Raw genomic sequence first — 21920 nt, 5'->3', positions numbered from 1 at the left:
GAACTCTTATTACATGAAGGCAAATACGACTTGATAGGTATAACTGAAACTTGGTGGGATGACTCCCATGACTGGAATATAGCAATTGAAGGATATAACTTTGTTCAAAAAGAACAGAAGAAATAGAAAGGGAGGTGGAGTTGCACTATATGTTAAAAATACCTATCCCTGCACAGAAATACAGGCGGATGAGATTGGGAGCCCCGTCGAGAGCGTCTGGATTAAAATAAATGGGGCTAGGAATAAAAAGAATATGATAATCGGAGTCTACTACCGACCACCCAATCAAGGAGAAGATGAGGACGAAACTTTTGAGAAACAAATTACCAGTGTTTCAAGGAAGTGTGATGTAGTAGTGATGGGGGACTTCAATTACCCTGATATCTGTTGGGAGACCATTACTGCCAAAAGCGGCCCTTCCAAGAAATTCCTGACACGTATGGGTGATAACTTTCTCCTACAGAAAGTGGTGGAAGGAACTAGAGGATCGGCAATCCTTGACTTGTTATTGACCAATAGGGATGACTTAGTGGATAAAGTGGCAGTTACGGGAACTCTGGGGGAAAGTGACCACGTCATACTTGAATTCTTGATTATGAAGGAGACAAAAGTCGAGCGTAGCCATACACGTACTCTGGATTTTAGGAAAGCTGATTTTAATAAACTCAGAACTATAATAAGTAAGGTCCCGTGGCAAGAGAGCCTAAAGAGAAAAGGAGTGCAGGATGGGTGGGAGTATCTAAAAAATGAAATTTTAAAGGCACAGTTACAAACAATTCCAACAAGGAGAAAAGATAGAAGACAACAGAGGAAACCAATGTGGCTCCACAAAAAGCTTATTGATGAACTGAAAACAAAAAGGGATACATATAGGAAGTGGAAGGAAGGCCAGGCTACAAAAGAAGAGTACAGACAAGTGGCACAGAAGTGCCGAAATGGCGTCAGGAAGGCTAAAGCTGTGAATGAGCTGAGATTAGCGAGGGATGCTAAAAGCAATAAAAAGGCTTTCTTCAGATACGTGAGTAGTAAAAGACAGAGGAAAGAAATGGTGGTTCAACTGCTTAATGAGGATGGCAAATTGATAACAGATGACAAAGAAAAGGCTGAAGTGCTCAATTCCTACTTTGCCTCGGTCTTCTCCCAAAAGCGGGTCTATGACCCCCCTGGAAAAAGTAAAGCAGAAGTTGAGGGGGCAGGATTGCAGTTTGAGATTGATAAACAAATGGTCAAAGAACACCTAATTTCCTTGAATGAGTTCAAATCTCCAGGGCCCGATGAACTGCATCCAAGAGTAATGAAGGAGCTAGCGGAAGAACTCTCAGAACCTTTGTCTATTATCTTTGCAAAATCATGGAAGACGGGTGAGGTGCCGGATGACTGGAGGAGGGCTAACGTTGTCCCTATCTTCAAAAAGGGCAAAAAGGAGGAACCTGGGAACTACAGACCAGTCAGTCTGACATCCATCCCTGGGAAAATTCTGGAGCAGATTATAAAGAAGTCAATCTGTAAACACCTTGAAATCAATGCAGTGATTACTAGAAGCCCAGGAACAAATCCTGTCAGACTAATTTGATCTCATTTTTTGATAGGATAACCTCCCTTGTGGACTGTGGGAATGCTGTGGACGTCATATATCTTGACTTCAGCAAAGCTTTTGACAAAGTACCACATGACATTCTGATTAACAAACTAGCTAAAAGTGGGCTAGATGGAACAACTATTAGGTGGATCCACAGTTGGCTACAGAATCGGACTCAAAGAGTACTTATCAATGGAACCTTCTCAAACTGGGGAGAGGCAACGAGTGGGGTGCCGCAGGGCTCAGTCCTGGGCCCAGTGCTCTTCAACATTTTTATTAATGATTTGGACGAGGAGGTGCAGGGAACGCTGATCAAATTTGCAGATGACACAAAATTGGGTGGGATAGCTAATACCCTGGAAGACAGAAACAAACTTCAAAGTGATCTTGATAGGCTGGAGTGCTGGACTGAAAACAACAGAATGAAATTTAATAGGGATAAATGCCAAGTTCTACATTTAGGGAATAGAAACCAAATGCACAGTTACAAGATGGGGGACACTTGGCTCAGCAATACTACAAACGAGAAAGATCTTGGAATTGTTGTAGATCACAAGCTGAATATGAGCCAACAGTGCGATATGGCTGCAAGAAAGGCAAATGCTATTTTGGGCTGCATTAATAGAAGTATAGCTTCCAAATCACGTGAGGTACTGGTTCCTCTCTATTCGGCCCTGGTTAGGCCTCATCTAGAGTATTGCGTCCAGTTCCGGGCTCCACAATTCAAGAAGGACGCAGACAAGCTGGAGCGTGTTCAGAAGAGGGCAACCAGGATGATCAGAGGTCTAGAAACAAAGCCCTATGAAGAGAGACTGAAAGAACTGGGCATGTTTAGCCTGGAGAAGAGAAGATTGAGGGGAGACATGATAGCACTCTTCAAATACTTAAAAGGTTGTCACACAGAGGAGGGCCAGGATCTCTTCTCCATCCTCCCAGAGTGCAGGACACGGAATAACGGGCTCAAGTTAAAGGAAGCCAGATTCCGGCTGGACATCAGGAAAAACTTCCTGACTGTTAGAGCAGTGCGACAATGGAATCAGCTACCTAGGGAGGTTGTGGGCTCTCCCACACTAGAGGCATTCAAGAGGCAGCTGGACAACCATCTGTCAGGGATGCTTTAGGGTGGATTCCTGCATTGAGCAGGGGGTTGGACTCGATGGCCTTGTAGGCCCCTTCCAACTCTGCTATTCTATGATTCTATGATTCTATGATATGATATATCTTCATGATCAATTCTTCCTCAATCACAATCAAATACTTATTCTACTTTAATAGGAAAGTTTCCTATATAATCTTATTCTGTCTGATTCACACTAATGTTTCTCCATAAGGTTTTTCAGCAACATACATGACCATAGGGTGCAAATAAGCAGAGTTTCCATGTGTATAGTCACACCATTGTATCATCACATTGCACACTAGAAACAATGTTCCTGTTACCACAACCTGATGTAGCTTTTTTGTGTTTGTTGCTGCATGGATTATTGGCGAGGGTGATCAAACAATCAGCTTATAATTTCTATAGCTACCCTTTCATAGCTGTTCACGTGAATTTGCATATATGATTAGCAGACACATAGTATGACTTAATGTGGATATTGAAACCCCAGAAAAGATGTCACAACAGACAAACTTGTAGGTTTATTAGCAACAAAATTAAGAAATGATTCCAGAACTGCTTCATGTTCAGATCTTTTTATATAAACAAAAGGAAGGTTTCAACATTTTGTACTGCCAGTTTCATAACTTTCAGAAATACAAATATTTATCCAAGCAACAATGAAGTGTCCATGTTCTAAAGAAATACACCTTTTGATCACAATAATATGAAGAGTAGATGAGGTAGCTTTTAAGTGAAGCTTGCATAAAACCTAGAACTTGGAACTAACAACTAATTATATTTTCTAAAACTTCATGAAATACGTTGCTAAAAATATCCCCACAGTTGATCCCAAATCATTTTTTCCCAAAGAGTCATTCTTCATTTGGAGATAACAGTACCAATAAAATGTTGAATGCTGCAGCAACTCCACATGTTCTGGCAAATAAGTGGTTTTGGGGAGTTGAGGAATTCACTCAGCATGCAGCTAGCTGTCATTAGGGCTGTGATAAATCTGGTAGTTTTGGCATTGGTTTCTGGACACATGTACCATCTCAAGGTATGGAAAAGAGATGAAACTAACAAAAGAAGTGTGCAGACTCTTGGTGGAAGACATAAGACATGAAGGAAACAAGAAGACAAAACCAGAAAAAGATGAAGAAGAGCCGAGTCTGTTTTCTGTTTGAATTCTAGTTATTAAATTAGCATGGTCACTGATTTCAATTTATAGATCACTTTTCAAATTGCATGTCCTTAATTAGCAACTAGTAAGAAAAGGAAAGGGTTTCATTTGATTTGGCTTTAACTTGTTGTTGTTTTTTAAAAATAGTTCTATCTGCAAGGCATCACAGGCAACAAATTACAAAAAGAAAATCAATACCTTCTTCCAAGAAGAGATAATCCTTATGACCGATAACTTTATCTGGGTGACTGGCAGTTTGATTATAACCCCCAATAATTATTTTAATATTATACTATGTGATGTTAAACGAACGCTGAGAGTGCAAGTGAAATTCTGCAAATAAAGTTGCTACCTCTGAAGTGGATGGGGCACTGGACAGCTGGTGTAGTGTCAAGATGTAGAGACAGAGCTACAAATTAAGCAGTCCTTGGCTCAAATATCCTCTGTGCCATGAACTCTCTAGAGGGCAGCTAATCCTATGTATGTTTACTCTGAAGTAATCCTTGGACAAGCCACTCTCTCAGCTTCAGCCGAGTCCACACAGAAACATGAGAAGAATATTAATATTATTCTTTCTCATTCTATAAGGTTGTTGCAAGTATGTAAACACAAAAATCTATGTGAAGCACCTTGAAAACTCTAGCAAACTATATCATATATTTGTGGTATGCTCTTCTCAAAGGGGTCTGAAATGATGCCCACCTTGATGTCATTTCAGTACAGTGCAAAAGTTTTTTTAAAAAAATCCCCAGACATTTAAAATATATTTTAGGCCTGTTTGTTAATCCTATGCTACTTTTTATCTGCTGCTATTAGATTTTAATATTATCCTTTTAAAAAAGAGTTAGAATTAATAAGGTGCATGAAAAATCTGCATTCACCTGTTAAAGTCTGAATTAAATCTTCAACATTCCAGTGTCTCACTCTAAAACATGTCAAGCTTTCATACATTCAGGAAAAACACTGTGCTTCTCATTAGCCACCACTGAAGCCTTTTGTACTGGTTTTGCAAAGGGGATGTGGTGTAGGAGAACTGTAGGTAAAATGGCAACTACATAATACATTCAACATACAGCCACAGAAAGTGAGAACTGTGTCTCCTCGCCATATGTCTAAGAGAATTCACCCATGTCCTGACATTATAATGTTGTGTATTTCTCAGTATATGAATCATATCACAGGCTGATATTGGCTGAAGAACCTTTCTTATACAATATAATTCCAAGTTATTGCAATTGTAGGGTTGTACCCAAAGGCTCTCTTCCTCTAATGGAAGGAGTCCTCCATTAGCAACTCCTTCTGTCACAGGAAGATTCCTTCTGTCACAGCAAGGAAACCTTGGTTACAACCAAAAGGATCTACCACAGTATCTGCTTCTGATAAGGAAAGAAATCTGGCTGTTAGAGAAGAATTATGTCTTGTAGTTCTGGCTGTGATAGATTTAGGATGACACTGGAAAACAGGATGGATGCAGGTGGCCCTGTTTAAATAATAAAGTGTATAATGCTTACACATTTTAACATTTTGATTTCACAGATTATGGCTCAGTTCAGGCAACACATTTCTCAACAGTGATTTTAGAACCCATGGTGGCATTTTTACACCAACGTTGAGAAATGTGTTGTCTGGTGGGAAAACTCCACGCAAGGTGGAGTTTATTTTGGAAAACACTCCATGCAGAATATCCATGCTGTGTAGAGGAGAGTTCCTGCACAACTGTTGTGTTGCATGGTGGTTTCCATGGAGTTTTCTGTTGCGTTGCATTGACTTTTCCCACTGGCTACTGAGTTCCCTGGCAAGAGCGGCGAAAGGAGTGAGTACCAGTCTAGGAGAGCCACTGGCATTGTTTTTTTTTTAGCAGCAATGACTGATGGGATACTATCAGGAGGACTGGGGGAGGAGAGAGGGTGGAGGAACTGTCACTCAAACACTGTGTTAACTTTTACTCAATTCCACGTTAGCTCACACTCAAATGGTGGGGTTAGAGCATGTTGTGTGGGGAGTACCCCTTAAAAACTCAACTGTTGAGTGGACTTTTCACACTGCATTGACTAACAGGTTGTTTGAACTGAGCCTATAACTGTTAATAGTACAGTGTGAGCAGAAATGTCAGATATGAAATAATGTATTGAAGTAATGTATTGGACAAGAGCAGAATAAAGAAGTAGAGAATTCTCAGCTGTCACTTGAGGCAAACAGCATCACTGCAACAAAATATTTTTTTGGTAACACAACAGCTTTGCTTTATTTATTACAATAAGCCTGCAATCCTATAAACACTTACCTGGGAGTAAGTCCCATTGAACTCAATGGGGCTTACTTCTGAGTAGATATGTATAGGATTGCACTGTAAATGAAATAACGAGTTGGCTAAAGACTGCTATAATGGGCTAAGAAGTCTCATTTGAAGTAAAACATTAATAACGTTTCAACCCACAGAAGTTGTTCTGATAAAACATACCAATTTGTGTCAACCTCTCATCCTCTGGGACCAACAAGTCTCTAAAATACTTTAAAGTGTAGACAATAATAGCTTTCATATAAGAAAATACAAAGTCTACTGGGGGCAACAACTGTCTATACTCCTCTCCAATTTTCTTCACCCCAAAAGAACCATTAAGTTCAAAGCAAATCATCAAGACTCCAATCCAAAGGCAATAAAATCCATGCCTATTTATCATAATTACTTGCGAATGATGCAAAGAACCATTTGTTATACGGAGCATCTGTTGTAGTGCATGATTCTGTCCAGCAGGGTGTATAAATGCATTGTAAATCCACTATGACCAACGAATGGCAGTGGCATTGCACCCTTACTACCACCATGATTTGTGAGCTCCTCACCTATGAGCAGGGCAGAGTACAGCATAGGATCACAGCTCCTTTGCTTTGCAGATCCTGATTTGTCCTTGCTTTGGGCCAGGCTGCACCAGGGAGAGAAGACATCCTATTCACTCATTATTGCAACATCTCTTTTTCTCTCTCCCCAAATCCTTGCCTTGTAGGCAAAACAGCACTAGTGAAAACCTGCCTTGGCACTGGGCAACTCAAGTGGAGGAGCATGCCACAGTACGGTGCAGAATAACCGGTTGGGCCAAAGCAGGTAGGCGGCAATGCCAGCCCACCTCTGCAATGAGCAATGCGGGGAAATTGAGGAAGAGAACTATGGAGTGGCCTGGTCTACAACTTAAGGATCGAGGGGGAGAGTGTTGGCCTGGCAAAGCTAACACTTTGCAACAAACAAAGAAAGATCTGTGTGTGGATCTCTGCACCACTGAGCCACACAATAGGGGAAGAGTCACCCTCCTCCTACACAGCATCGAGTGGCAACATTAAATACAGAGGCAGAGCTATTTTTTACTCTGAAATATGACACTAACAAATAATAGTTCCAAGACATTCAAACCCAGCCAGGGGCCTATGACCATTTGGGTGACACTTATGACCTTTCCTGGTAATAACTCATGGAAATATCTTGTTATGTCTAGATACTGACTTCCCCACCTTCTCATAAGAACTCCAAGCCATTTTATGGCCCTTGAGTAGCTGTGATGTGCCTTTCCTACTGGCCTTTCTAGCCAAGCTTCAGAACCTTACATCATATGGAAAGGCATCACCCACTGAAGACGTCAGAGAACAGAGCCTGCCTAACACAGCAAAATCAACCACTGTCTGACATAGTGCATTGTTGGTCATAATAACATAAGAGCCATGCAAGATCAGACCAAGGGTCCATCCAGTCCAGCACTTTGTTCACAGTAGCCAACCAGCTGTCAATGGGGGCCCCCACAAGCAGGACATGGTGCAACAGCCCCCTCCCACGCATGTTCTCCAGCAACTGGTGTATATAGGCTTACTGCCTCTGATACTGGAGGCCCCTCCCACAGTGTGTAGAAGGAGCAACATGATACATTTTATTCAGATCTGTTGGGTCTTGCCTTGATCCAGGCAAGTCAACTGAACTACAGGCACATCAGTTTCTTTCCGACTTTATGGTTCTACATAGGGCCTCATAAATGGTATAAATGTCAATAACTTTCTGAAGTTAGAGGGGCAGCATCTGGACATAGTCACTGAGTTGTTTATCACATCTGTTTGTCCTTGAATTAAATATAGAGTTGGCCCATTACCACAGTTAAAAAAAACCAATAACAAAACCCCAAATCCCAGATGGATAAGGGTTCACTGTCCTTTAAGTCAATTACATATTCATTCTGATGCTGCAGGCTAGCCTTAATGGCTCCAGATGAGTCGAGATATGATTAATTTCTATTTGCATTTTTATCCTTTAATTATTGCTTAAGAATGGCAGAAAAGGGAAAGATGCTTCCTTCACCACTCTGAGCACAAAACAGACACTATATGATGCCGAGTGGAAAGGAATTACACATCAATCCATTACACCATTGTAAAGCCTTTCCTAGCAGCATGCATTTAAATGAACACCTCTAAAAGTAATGTGTGAATGGGACAAAAACGGGCTTAGAAACACATGACTCAACAGAGAAATATACTCAGAGATCCAGGTTAGGTGTACTTTCCTACTGGGTGCATGTGGTACATCTGGTTTTGCTGCCATATAATGAGTGGAAAGAAACTGGATTCGTAGCACTACTCCCAATACCCAGCTATCTGTGCCAGATAATTTTAAGGACTACAGTGAAACACCTAAAGTGATCTTGGTGACAATTCTTTGTTTAAATTCTGAACTTTTCCCTTGTACAAACTAATTTTGTATGAAATGTAGGTTGATTTTAAATGCTTAGGTATATCTGAGAGACCACCTCCTCCTGTACAGGCAGCCCCAGTCACTACAGGTTTACTGTGAGGTTTACTGATACTGACCATACCCCAGTCTACTGAGATTCATTCAGCCATGGTACAGAGAAGGGCCGTCTCAAATTATGCCCCCCACCTTGTTTGTTCGTTTGTTTATTTATTACATTTCTATACTGCCCAATAGCTGAAGCTGTCTGGGTGGTTCACAACAATTAAAACCACAAGACACAGCATAACATACAATATAAAACATAATGGCTTAAAAACTGCAGTATCAAAGAGCAACCAGAGTAAAACCTAGCAGCAGTGCAGAGATTTAAAATGCAATTGCAGATTTAAAACAGCAGAGCTAAAAAACTGGAATGCTAAAATGCTAAAATTGTTTGAGAAAATCAAAAGGTTTCCACCTGCCAAAAAGAGCACGACGTAGGTGCCAAGCAAAACTCTCTAGAGAGCTCATTTCATAACCGTGGTGCCACAGCAGAAAAGGCCCTCTTCCTGATAGCCACCTCTTCACTCTTTTGGCAGAGCTCCCAAAGAAGGACCCCTGAAGATGACTTTAGGTTCCGGGAAGATACATATGGGAGGAGACAATGGAATGATATTCCCATTGACACCAGGTAGGCTTCTTAGTATGGGGTGCTTCTGCTAACAATTTAGACACACTTAGGGCGTTACTAGACGAGGCTGTAGCGCGCGTTACCTTCGGCAGTCGCGTCGAGGCTTCCAGATGACGTTCACCACGATCCGTCGTTATCCTGGGGTGAAGCCTCTTTATCCCGACTTTAAAAAAGTAAGTTCAAGTGCGCCTTTTCCTGCCGGGCCGTGGTAATTCGGAGTACGTGTGGGAGGATGTGAGGTCACTGCGGTCCGCACTGGTCAGGAAAAGGCGTGCTAAGGGGAGTGGCCAGCGGCTTCGGTCAAGCCGCCTCCGCCATTTGCGCCCAGCCCGCCAGCTGGGGCAGTGCGGCGGAGCGGCTTTTTTAAATTATTTCCACAGTGACAGTTAGCGCAGGAACGGAGGACCGGAAAAGTGGCTGGTGCGCTGCTGGGGCATGTGCGCCTGTTTTTTCTACTGCAACCTGTGCGTGGGTCAGTTTTCGGAAAGCCGGGCATCCCACAGTCCGCCTTCATGGGGAGTTGGTGACTCCTCGCGGTGGGCAGCCACCGTGGCCGCATAATGGCGGTGCTGTACGCTGCCTGTTGGTGTGGGTACCAGGCTGGCAGAGGGCAGAGCTGTTTGTGGGCTGCTGCCATGGCTACGGCCAGATGTGGGTTGGCTCCTTGGGATGGGGCAGAGGGCACAGAGGCGGTCATCGGCGGCGACACCTCAGAGGCATGATGGGAGATGTAGGCACAGAGTGCCCATGCAGACGATTGACCTCGGGTCATATTACACCCACCACGACCCCCATCAGGAAGTGGCATCGCTGACGGCTGCGCAAGTTTGCGGTCTTTCGGACTTGCGCAAACCGTGTGGCGAGCGAAAAAAAAAGCCGCGGCAATCAGGCCGGTGTGGCTGCACAACCGTGCTCGTGGCGGCAGCAGCACAACCGGCGCAAACTTCCGCCACAAATCGAAGGCAGGTGTGGATGATGAGGCGTCACGGCTGAACGGGAAAATCCGCTTTCACCGCTCCTCAACGACGGAACACCCGGTAGGTCTAGCAAAGCCCTTATTTGCCCAGGCATTTCCATGACTGCTAGCACTGTCACCTGCAGCTCTGATTATTTTAATGAGAACTTATTGTTTTTATCATTGTTTAACTGTTTCAGTTATTGGTTTCATTGTATTTTATCACCATTTCATCTTGTAAACTGCTTTGGGATTTAATTTTATTCTAAAGAAAATTCTCTAAAATAAATATAATAAACCTGTCCACTGTATATTGGAGCATTCATTACACTGCATATTTTCATTCATAAACGAGTGGGTGTTATGTGACCAGTGGCTTTACTCCAGCTGTTGTATTAGTGGCTATGTTGAATAACGTCTCCTCCCAAAGAAACAATCACTGCCACAGTATATGTTGACTCTCGGCTAAAGCCCCCAAAACGTGTCATTTGTGAATAGATGTTCAGGAGTATGCATGTGTAGATCAGGACACATGGAACAAAAAGGGTGCATATATACCAATCTGAGCTACTTGCAGGGAAAGGCAATATAAAAATGTAATAAAGGCATTCATGTTCTCAGTGGTTTTATAACCCTTTGCATTGGCTCCTCCTCATACTTCTATATAACCAATGAAATACCACTCCTAGATTTTAACCATTTCAATGAACTCTAAAATGGTGTTCCTTCTAAAGCAGTTACATTCCATGTAAAGTCCTAGCATACGTACTGAAGATGTTTTAAAGACAACAGGCTCTTTATGTGGATTTTAAGCCATTTCATAACTTTGAATATAGCACGAACATAAAATTAAAGAACTGACTTGACTCAACCTTAGCTATAGTTCTGCAATGATGGCTTTATAATATAGGAATTTACTGTGCAGTAGACAGTTTTCCTACTGTAATATCCAGAAACAGCTGTGCTGACAGTGCTAATTTCACATGATTTAAAGTTTAATCAAGTTGGAAAACACCAGCCATCATATTTTATTGCAGCAATTTTGTGAATTCTGCCCTGGTCTCTTCCATAGGTCACACATACAAAATAGCTTCCTTAAATGTTACTGTGTCTTATGAGATTGGCCCTGTTCAGAATGGCCTTTTCATCAAATCCCAGGACCCGATTACTCATGCTACTGAAAAAGAGTAGAAAGGTGATAGGATACTAAGATTTACACCATAATTTAGAAATACTCTGAACTAACAAAAAAATATTTTTTAAAACAACAACAACAACAACTGCTAATATAGACAAGTCAATCTGATTGTAATGTAGCAGTGAGCCATTATGCACAAAAATATAAATACTAGCAGGGAAAATACATCAACCAGCGGCACTCCAGGGAGAAAAGTATCTTATGTTTTTTCACTTTTTCCCCCTTTAGCCCTTACTTGAAACTGAGGAGTTAACAAAAGGAATTTGGCTGTTCTAAATGTCACACATTTGTTAATAACAACCAAAAACAAGAACACAATTTTGCAAAGGAGAAGCTTTGCCAATATAGCATTATCACTTTAAGCATGGGGTGCTTAAAAATATTTCAAGTTAGCAACATTGCTGCTCTTGTGGAACATTAGATCAATGGACAACATGTACAGTAGAGTTTCTAAACACAGTAACAGAGCTTTCTCTGACTCCTCACCTGCCTATCAGCATCGCTCCCACACCCCAAATCCTACTTCAGAATATACACATGGAACTACAGATGAAATATATCAGTGTTATCTCTTTCTCCACGAAGGACTTCCTCGTGTTGAAGGCTGTTCAAGTGGTAGCTATAGTCTATGAAAGGAGTATGACTCTGTCCTATGAAATGAAAATTAAGTGATATCAGATACTGATCGTCTCACTTGGTTTGAAAAAGAGTAAACTTCATATTAGAGGCAAAGTGTTCCTGGTATTCCTCTATTTTCTCCTTTCATTTATTGCTGGTCTATAGAAAAGCTGCCAGCTAGGCGAGGTTAGGAACGAAATGACTTTAATTGAATAACTGTATTGTTTTCTAAGTAGTAATATATTAATTGAATGCAGACTTAGTGTTCCAGCTTTTGAAACATGATGACTTCTCATCAGTTATTTTGAAAGGCAAGCTAAATTCCAAGTGGAATTTGCCACTTAATGAGGGAGAAACAACACTTAATTAAAATATATAAGTAAAGTACATTAATTAAATACCTCTAATCACAAGTCACTAAGACCAGATTAATAACTGTGGAGTATACTCGTTGCCAGCAGAAAAACACAACTATGTAGCTGAATTACCGCATAGAAACTATTTGTGTGAAATGGATTTCTATGCCATTCAGGTGATTTCCCCTTGCAGATAAACTGTTCCTAAACCCCACATAGCTAGTGATCATATGATTGGGGCTTCATAATGAACCTAATTATTTCCATTTCAGTCAATGTGCTTAAGGCTGTATAACTGGGAGCAGGAGTACAATCCAAATTTATCAACATGGCAAATAGGCTGCAAATGATCTATGGGAAAGAGGGAATAAGGTTATCTTATGGCCCAAAGAATGATCTGAAGGCACATAGCGAAGTTACTGATGAAGTGTGTTCCACTTACTCTATAAACCATATAAAGTAGCTTACAAAGGTTTTAAAATACACCATAACAAGCAGGACCTGCAATGTGGGGGTGCTCCTGTTCTAAGTTCCAGCCGGCCTTGTTCTTGTCCAGGATACTCCATTCCATTCCACCTTTCAGCCCAGTGTTCTGTCTCTCTTTGTCCAACAGATCCTCAGAGTTCTATGACTATTGAACAGGTTTGTCCTCATTGTACTCTTCTGAGTTTCCCCCCACCCTTTTGGGTCTCCTCATGCATAAAGTATTATGTATTAAATTTGTGTACTGTCCCAAAGCCCGCAATTTACCAGAGATATTTTGGTAACTTCTTTATCATCTAGAATCATGGACATGGGGCACCTGAGAAGTTCCACCAAGGTTTCAGTAACTTTCATGCCACTATCAATCTGATAGACAGTCCTCACAGCAAGTTCACTTTCTGGACAGTACTGTATGATTACATAATGGACATATAAGCTTCATCTTGCATTGGAAATCTACTGACCACTACATGATTCCAGCTTCCAGCCAGAAACTTCACAAAATCCATTGTCCACAGATGAACCCCATGATACATCTGCTCTGACTCATCAGACAGTTACTCACAACTTAAGGATTTACATCAGGCATTTCTTAGAGTACAATACCAATGAAATGAAAAAGCATATCAACAGGGCCAGACTGGTACCCAGGAATAATCTACTATAGGATAGTCCTAGAAGAGAAAATGAGAGAACACCACTTATGGATAGCTCCCAGCTAAAACTGCTCAGTGATCTATGGCACATCCTAGACAATGACATTTCCTTCTCATAGGCTCTGAGTAGTAGGCCTGTACTTGTTTACAGACATCTCCTCAACATAAACTGGCTACACACAGCAACAACAAGCAAGCCACATAATAGAGACACAAGCACAAGCATCAGACTCTACAACAAACACAGGAGCCAATGTTATCCCCATATCTACACAACCTCATGAGACATTTTACGGCTGACTTTAAAAGTAGTCATTCTGAAATAAAGGAATATCAGAAGGAAACTCCAGCATGGAACCACTAAACAGGACCAGCCATAGGAGTGGGCAAGCTGGGAGGTCACCCAGGGCACCAAGCTGAGCTGAAGGGGTGGGGTCACCAAGCTGAGCTCAGGGTGGGTGTGTGCCAAGCTGAGCTCAGTGGCTTTGTCTCTCTCTCAATCTCTGTGTGTGTGTACTTAGAGTGGCAAAGCCCAAGTGTCTGTAACCTTTCTTGTTTGGGTACCTGTTTGGGTACTAACTACACAAATGATCTTCCTTCAATTAGTTTTAAAGTATGTTCCTTTTTCAGTTTCCACGTTGATGTCATTTGAGCAAGGTGAAGGCCAAGTAGCCCTGGTTGCAGAGCTTGTTGTAAGGAGAAAAGGAGCAGCAACAGCTTTCTCACCAGGGAAAGATTTCAAGGAGTGAGTGAACGCTTCTGGAGATTTCCAGGCAAGGTGCCACTGGAGAATAATTTCCTGGGGCTGTTATCACAGCAAAAGGCATAAGAGTTGTGTGAGGCCACTGACCCCATGAAGCAGAAAGAAACCCTGCCAGAATTTGGAGGAGTTACTCAGGAGAAACACAACCTGATTCTTATTCCCTTGTCCACATGTAAGAAAAAATGAAGCACATCTATCAATCTACTCGATCCCAGCGCAAGGAGGAGCTGCAGGTGAGTATGTAGTATGTAGTATGTGCATGTAATAATTCTCACATGTGGCCTCCTGATTTGTACACATATGCATGGGTCCTTGTAGGGGATGGCAGAAGGGCCCCCAACTTCACACCTGCACCAGGCCCCATAAACCCTTTGGGTGACCCTGAAAAGCTGATCATAGGGGTGGGGTCCAAAGGCACTCTTCACCCTATTTATCCTAGGGCCAGCCCTGCCACTGAATTACAATTCATTGGGACAGTAAATTTGTTACCTCTGGCTTAAATCAAGATTATGGACTTTTATCCCATGATGGGTACCATTCAATGGGGCCACTACACTCCTGCTAATTCCATTGCACAAGCAGGACCCTCTGGTTGTGCAATAGGGATTTAGTACTTCATATCGCAAGCCCCAAAACAAGTGGCAACATTTGTTTCCAAATTGGGACAAGCTAGGACCTTACCTGGAGTCAGCTGACTGTGCTAACAGATAGTAAAGGAGAACTATCTGAGGTTCTCCTCAGCTACAAGGCCAATATTAAAGTTAGGGTAAGTCAGAGGGGAATACCCTATTTTACCTATGGTGCTAAAATCCTTAAGGCTAAATCTAATGAACTTGTCGTTTTGAATTAAAGTTTATCAGATACAAAATAGTTACAGGAATGTGGAACTATCCTTTGTGAGGAGACATGCCTCCTGAATAAACGAAACCTATTTAATCATTATGGGATATCTATTCACTCAATATTCCTGTCATCTTTCATGGAATTCTCTTTCCTGAACAGTTAGTTCTCATTTCAAAAATTGTGCCATTCATACTGGAAAGGATGATACAAAAATAGTACAAGAGAATTTTCCAACTGTAAGTCCACAAGTTGCTTCACAATGTTACTTCATTGAGTTCTGCCGGATGAAATCTAATGGTAATCTACTTTGAATAATATAATTACTGACATAGGCAGAGGACAGCCAACATACTGGTTAAAATGTAATTCCAAAATGGTACTTTATGATCCCATGGCTCTATTTTAACAGGGAGAAAACAGGACATATTTATTATGGTGAACAAGACTTCTGTTTATATGACCAGAATTTGGAAACCTTCATTTCCATAAATATTCCCTTTTTCCAAATGCCACTGTACAGTTTTCCAACAAATAGTTCCATTCTTACTTCTGTGATCCCATCACTGTAATCTGCAAAGCTTTTACTCCATCCAGTCCAGTCCATATTTCCATACATTCCCTTATTTATAAAGACAGCTGCATCTTAATTTTATGATCCTAACTTTCTTATTTTTCTTAATTTCAAATCATGATTTCAGTTGAGTTCACTTCAGTTATTCCACAGAGACAATCTTACTAACCACAGACTTTAATAAAAATTACTTCTGATGTTTTACATACCAGGTGGATAAAATAAATAAATAAATAAATAAGACTAGAGGCCTGCAAACCTCAAACAGGATATTAATAGCAGGTGAAGACACCTGTGATTCATTCTTTATGATTTGTTTCTTTTGTCCCAAAATCTTTCCTTCAGCGCATATGGAAGGGAATGAGAATGAAGCCAGTAGTGAATCTGAGGGGACTGAAATACATGAGCTTTCTCCAAACAGAGTAGGCAAAATGAGCAATAAGAGGAGATGAAGGAAGAATTTTTCTATAATATAAAGTCTAGGAATTGGTATATGACGAGGAAAGCCTCAGGGAACCTGTGTAGAGATTTAAAAGAGTAACTATCCTCTTTCCATCATTCTTAGTGGCTTCAAAATATTTATGGAAAGAAAAAAAAATCTGTCTACTGTGACTTCTGCATTCATAAGGCACGGAGTCTATCGTGACTAGGTTTAATGCAGACATCTAGAAAAAAACACACATTTCTAGACAGTGAGGTGTCCACATTATTTTCTCTACTGTTACTATTAATACAATACATTATGGCAATAGGGAATTATGTGAAAAAATGTATTACAGTACCTTTTAGTAGTAGCATTTTTGATCCAGTGTGAATCAGCCACAATTCTTAAGTAAATAAGAGCAATGAAACTTTGTGTCATTTTAACTGAGTAGCCAAGATGATTATTTCTGGAAGTCCTGTTTAAACTAAAAGGCTGTACTCCCCACCACCACATTTGTCTTTCCCCTCTCACTCAGCTTCAATTGTAACATTAATTGATTTTTGAACAGAATAAAAGGAACAGCTGTTTCCCTGTGGGCTTTCAAATACCACTTGGATTCATTTCTTTCCTCTTGGAAAGGTTATACCAATTACTGGAGTAAACATCACATTTAAAGCAATGCACTGGAAATCTTTACTAAAATCTTACATGGATCAAATGTGTCTGCCTACTGTTCCATGTTTTGTATGATCAGCTCATTTGATCACTAACTCGACAATAACAAAATAGCTTAGCTGAACTATTTTTAAAACCCTTTTCTGAAACATTTGGCCATGCTCTGTCCAGTTCTAGGCTTTTGATTTCATGGAGATTCCAAAAATACTTGCTTTATTGTAAGCCTTATGAAATACCATTTCAAATAAGTGATCCTTTTCTAACTTCTGCTGGAGCAATCCAACTCCTGCTTGGGCTTTAATCTTTGAGGGGAAGGAATGCACCACTCTGCACCAGCCACCTAGAAAGCCTCTTTAAGCCATTCTTGTTTAATGGAACAAGCCATTTTTGTTTACTAGAACATGGGTGGTTGCCACCTTATTTTAAAGAATGGTCATTCAGGAGGGTAAAATTGCGCAGGGCAACCAAGCCATTTAGGTCAAAACCAGGATCTTGAATTGTGTGATTGGAAGCTTATAGAAAGCTAATGAAAAACTGGTACAATATGGTTCTGCTAGGCCTCAACACTGCTACACCAGTGGCAGCCTCTGAACAGTCTTTTAAGGGATCCCACACAAAGTTTATTATAGTGATACTCCTATCCTGCATCTAAAAGAAAGAATGAGGTCAACATTGGCTATTTTCGTTGTTTTCCTAACTTTACAGTATCTCATAGAACACTTGGGAAGTGACGGCAGTAGTCTGCGTATCTTTATTGCAAAAAAGCAGTCACTCCAATGGAAAATTGCAACAATAAAGTATATGTGACAGATATTCAAGCTTCAGCCAACTGCTGTCTGTCACTATCATTGCAAATCATCAAGACTGGTAAAATGGATCCTACATTGCATGAAGTGGCTTACCAAAAGATCCTCCAATGACCTTTGTGGTGGAGAGTTTTATATTATTAAGTGTTGGCTGGAAAAATAGAAACTGATACTGATACGATCTGGCCTTAATTGTGCACATTGGGGCAGCCAGGAATGCTTGAAGGAAACCAAAACAACAATAAAAGTACATTAAATATATAGCTTCAGGCCACAGATGGCTATAATTCCTGCAATCTGGTTTTCCAGCATAATTCTGGCAGGTTAGCAACCATGCATGGCATAATGAATGATGCTCTGAGTATGCACACTACAAACAACGTTATACATAGTTAAATAATGTTGCTATTTAACAAACAGTCTAACTTTTTTGGTTCAGATAAAGAATCCAAGATGAGGGCAACTCTCTTGATCTGGGGTTTTATAAATTGGCTGTATTGAGCTGAAATTGAGCTGACGGGCGAAATCTTAGGGACATCGATGGCATGAAGAAAACAATGGCTGCATGCTGTGCCCATTTACAATTTCTTCTACATTGGGAGTGTGATCTAGCCAAAGGTAAGCATGTATGTTCTACTGATTTTAACAGGACAATTAAGTTTGTGCTTAACACTCTCCATTGAAACCAGTGGAACATAAACATGTGTATCTTTGAGTAGATTGTACCCTTTCTTGCTTTTGGGGGGAGGTGATAATCCCTTACCTTGTCAAGCTGTTTTAGAATCCCTTTATTACTGTATAAGAACTGTGCAATTCTAGCAAGCATTTTTCATTTCTTTACTCTGTATTTCTGGGAAGTATTGGGGATCCTCACTGTGTTTATCTACAAACAGAGAGACACATGGAATTCCACAGAGTGATACTGCAGTCTACAGGCTGTAAGGTGTGGGAACAAAAAAACCAACAGCCTCATGTCAGTTTGTACCTCAGTTATTTGCAACTACCTCTTGGTGGTGCATTTGAACATAAACTGGAATACATGCTGCTGCCTATACAAACACATGCTTCAGAAAGATTGCTGTTGGAGTAAGGCAGCAAAGTAAATCAAACCCATGGATCTCAGTCTACTTAATACTGCATACTGTGAAGAATGATGCAAGGACAGTGAAAAGGCGCACCTTGTCAATGGAAACATAGGAAGTATGAGATATAGGACACATGCCAACACAACCAACATAAAATATAAGCTGGAACTCCTGCAGTATGTAGAACAAGCACACATATTACCAGATGATTGGCATTGAGAAATGCCATTACAAAGGATGATGAGTACTTTTAGAACTAGTCATTTCCATGTTTATCTGTTGGTGGCAGTTATTAATATTCCAACCAACTTAATGCACTGACAGCCTAATGTCCAGTGAAAAGCCTTCCTTCTCTCCCTCCCTCCCCGTGTGTGGACAATTTAGAACCTAAGTGCATATTGGAATAGAAAAAAATGAACTGTAGGAATAAAAAGAAGATGAAATTTTGAGACTGCCCACTGAATAAAATTATTGCCCTGGAGTGAATTAGTCTGTGATTAGAAACTCAGGGTGAAGACAGACATGGCATTTTAAAGGTGGTAGAAATGGTTGGAACACAAGCCCTCTTCAGGCGTTTGCTGAAGAAGGCCTTCCTGTAATCCTGGAGGGAGTCAGGGCTGTGTGCTCTGCCCTGGCCCCGTTCACTGCCAACTTCCCTGAGTTGATGGGGAAGGACTGCAACGTCAGCAGTGTAAGTATATTTGGGCTACATTCAACTTTGGAGAAGCTCTTGGGGACCTTATTCCACTGGTGGGTGTGGCTAAAGGCAAGAAGGGGTGGGGCAAAAAAATGCTGCATATTTTAGCTTAAAGCTTTTACTGTCAATAACTAGGCTTTAGGAGAGATATTGCACACTTTTAGAATGGAGGAAAAAACCATGCAAAAGACAGGAAAACACCCAACAACCTGATGGTCAGAGGAAAGGGGAGGGTGCCAGGGGAAAGGAGCAGGGCCATTTGGGGAACCCAAGAGGATTGGACTGGCAGGCCAGATTTGGCTCGTGGGCCTGAGGGTTGACACCCCTGCAGTTAACCTATAATTTTCTAAAGTATTTGTTTTCAGGATAGAAATCACTTTCCTCACACTTAAGAGCTCAAAAGAACATTTATCTTCACGGCAGTCATGGGAGGTAGATTAGGTAATTAGTACAAAGCTACCTGTGACGTTGGTTGCTCACACGCCAAGCCAGCGAAGTAGCCACAAAACCAGATAAAGTTCACTGTTAACAGCGGGTGAGCATTTTGTATTTTTGTAAACCTTAGGAGCAGCAAGATTTGCAAGAAGACAGACAGGAACAAACACCAGCAACAACACAGATTCTGGTCAATAGACCCAATTAACTCTTGATTATTATTTTTTGCACTCCTGGTTTAAGATAACAGCTGAAGAATGTTCCATGCCTACTGTGTCTTGTGATAACATAAGACCTGTTTTTCCATTTTGCAGCTGATAATTTCTCAGTGCCTTTCACAAATACAACTCTCATGGTTGTACAGTATCCAATACAATGCTTCACTATCTCCCAGTCCGCTTCCCTCTCCAAGAAACCAAACCATGATAGCAGGGACTTAAGAGCTGAACATGCAAAAAGGTCAGTCGAAGTGGTAACTAGTGGCAATAGCTTGCATAAGAAAAATAATCAATTTTCTCTGATGAGAGTTGATGCAATCTTAAAATTTAGATGTTATACTAGAACATGAAAAATGTACTTACTGATTTTATTTCTTATTTCATTTACTTTTTCTCCCAAAGATTTTGCTTCAGCAAACCTAGCAATACAAACAGTATAGATTAGTTAGATTACTGAAAACTAGAACTGGTGACACATTCAATCCAACAGATCAACACTATTTTCTTCTTGTAACTTACTTGTTAAATTAAACTGAATATGAGTTCACTGAATGGCAAGAATGAACAACATTCAAATGGAGATAACGGCAAGTTTCCCACTATATCTATTTTATAGGATGAGTATTTTGTTAATTCCATGACTGTACATCCCTTTAAAAAAAACACCTCTTAAGTAATCGATTGCTTATGGATAGCCATGAACAGGTTAAACTTGTGAAACGTCCTTGATTTTATGGTTTTTTTTGCAAGCAAAATTCAATAGCTTTATGGGTCTCCTGTTCATCTTTTGTTTTGTTTGTGCCCCCCTTCCAGTTTCAAAACAATTAAGTGAAGCACTCTTTTCAACTTTTTGCAATAAGTTAATGGTGCCATATTGGCAGTGTGAAATGCTGGTGTTGCAGTATAATTCAGCCACTCTAGATGGCACTGATTCATTGAACATATACAGCATTGCCAAGAAAGGAAGTTTTCAATTCCAAACCACATGTTCACCATCTAAAGGAGCCCATCATAAGCCCGGAAGGACTCTACAAGAAGAAAGCCTGATAAGGATGCACGATTTTTGCTTAATGGAGAGAAGCTCATAGTGCAAGTCTTTTAGGCACCCATTCCCAAAATTAACAATGTTTCCCATCCACCAAACCAAAGTCTTTGCTTGTAGCTACATGATTTTTTCTTTTAAAAACCATTCTGACAAATTTCATAATATTTATTTCAATGTGAAAGCAAAACAAACCTTCTTCTTACCTGGGGGTGGGGGCGAGGGAGACAAACCAAACCAAACCAAAACCCTCCCCAGACCAATAGTCAATAATATTGTCTTGAGTGGTTTTTGAGGCCATTATAACCAACAGCCCTGTAATCAGGAAAGGAGGAAGAAGCCAGTGAGCCAAAATTATATCACCGCCGTGTCCACCTCCTGCTGCTTCACCAAGCAGGGACTAGGGTATTTCTCCTCAACCAAATGCTGTGTGAGAAGGAGAGGAAGAGGAATTGTTTGGCTTAGAGGGTGGGGAGAGGCATGATGGAGGTGTGGAGGGTTGTGCATAGTGTGGAGAATGGGGACGGGGAGAAGTTTTTCTCGCTCTCCTCTGGTGCTGGGACCTGGGGTCATACCATAAGGCTGGCTGATGGGAGATTCAGGGTGTGTGGGTGTGTGCTTCTTCAAACAGCACATGTTTGGGTTGTGGAGTTCGCTGCCATGGGAAGTGGTGATGACTGCAGATTTGGATGGCTTTGAGTGGGGAGAGGTTGAATGGATTCCTGAAGAGGGCTGTCAATGTGTGCTGCCTCCAGCATCAGAGGTGGTGGGCCTGTATTCATCAGTTGCTGGCGAGCATTGGTGGGAGGTTTCTCTTGCACCGCATCTTGGTTGT

At 41.0% G+C, this 21920-nt stretch overlaps 1 protein-coding gene across 1 annotated transcript in view; it reads right to left on the bottom strand.

Moving 5' to 3' along the window:
- KIF6 (kinesin family member 6) overlaps positions 1-21920 on the bottom strand; it is a 211449-nt gene that overhangs the window by 60532 nt on the left and 128997 nt on the right. Inside the window, exon 15 of the mRNA XM_063125614.1 lies at positions 20407-20462. Coding sequence (XP_062981684.1) covers positions 20407-20462 — 56 coding nt within the window. The remainder of the gene's footprint in view (positions 1-20406; positions 20463-21920) is intronic.

Source organism: Elgaria multicarinata, chromosome 4 (genome assembly GCF_023053635.1).
Source record: "Elgaria multicarinata webbii isolate HBS135686 ecotype San Diego chromosome 4, rElgMul1.1.pri, whole genome shotgun sequence".
Taxonomy (NCBI): domain Eukaryota; kingdom Metazoa; phylum Chordata; class Lepidosauria; order Squamata; family Anguidae; genus Elgaria; species Elgaria multicarinata.
This window is presented reverse-complemented; position numbering and strand designations above follow the sequence as displayed.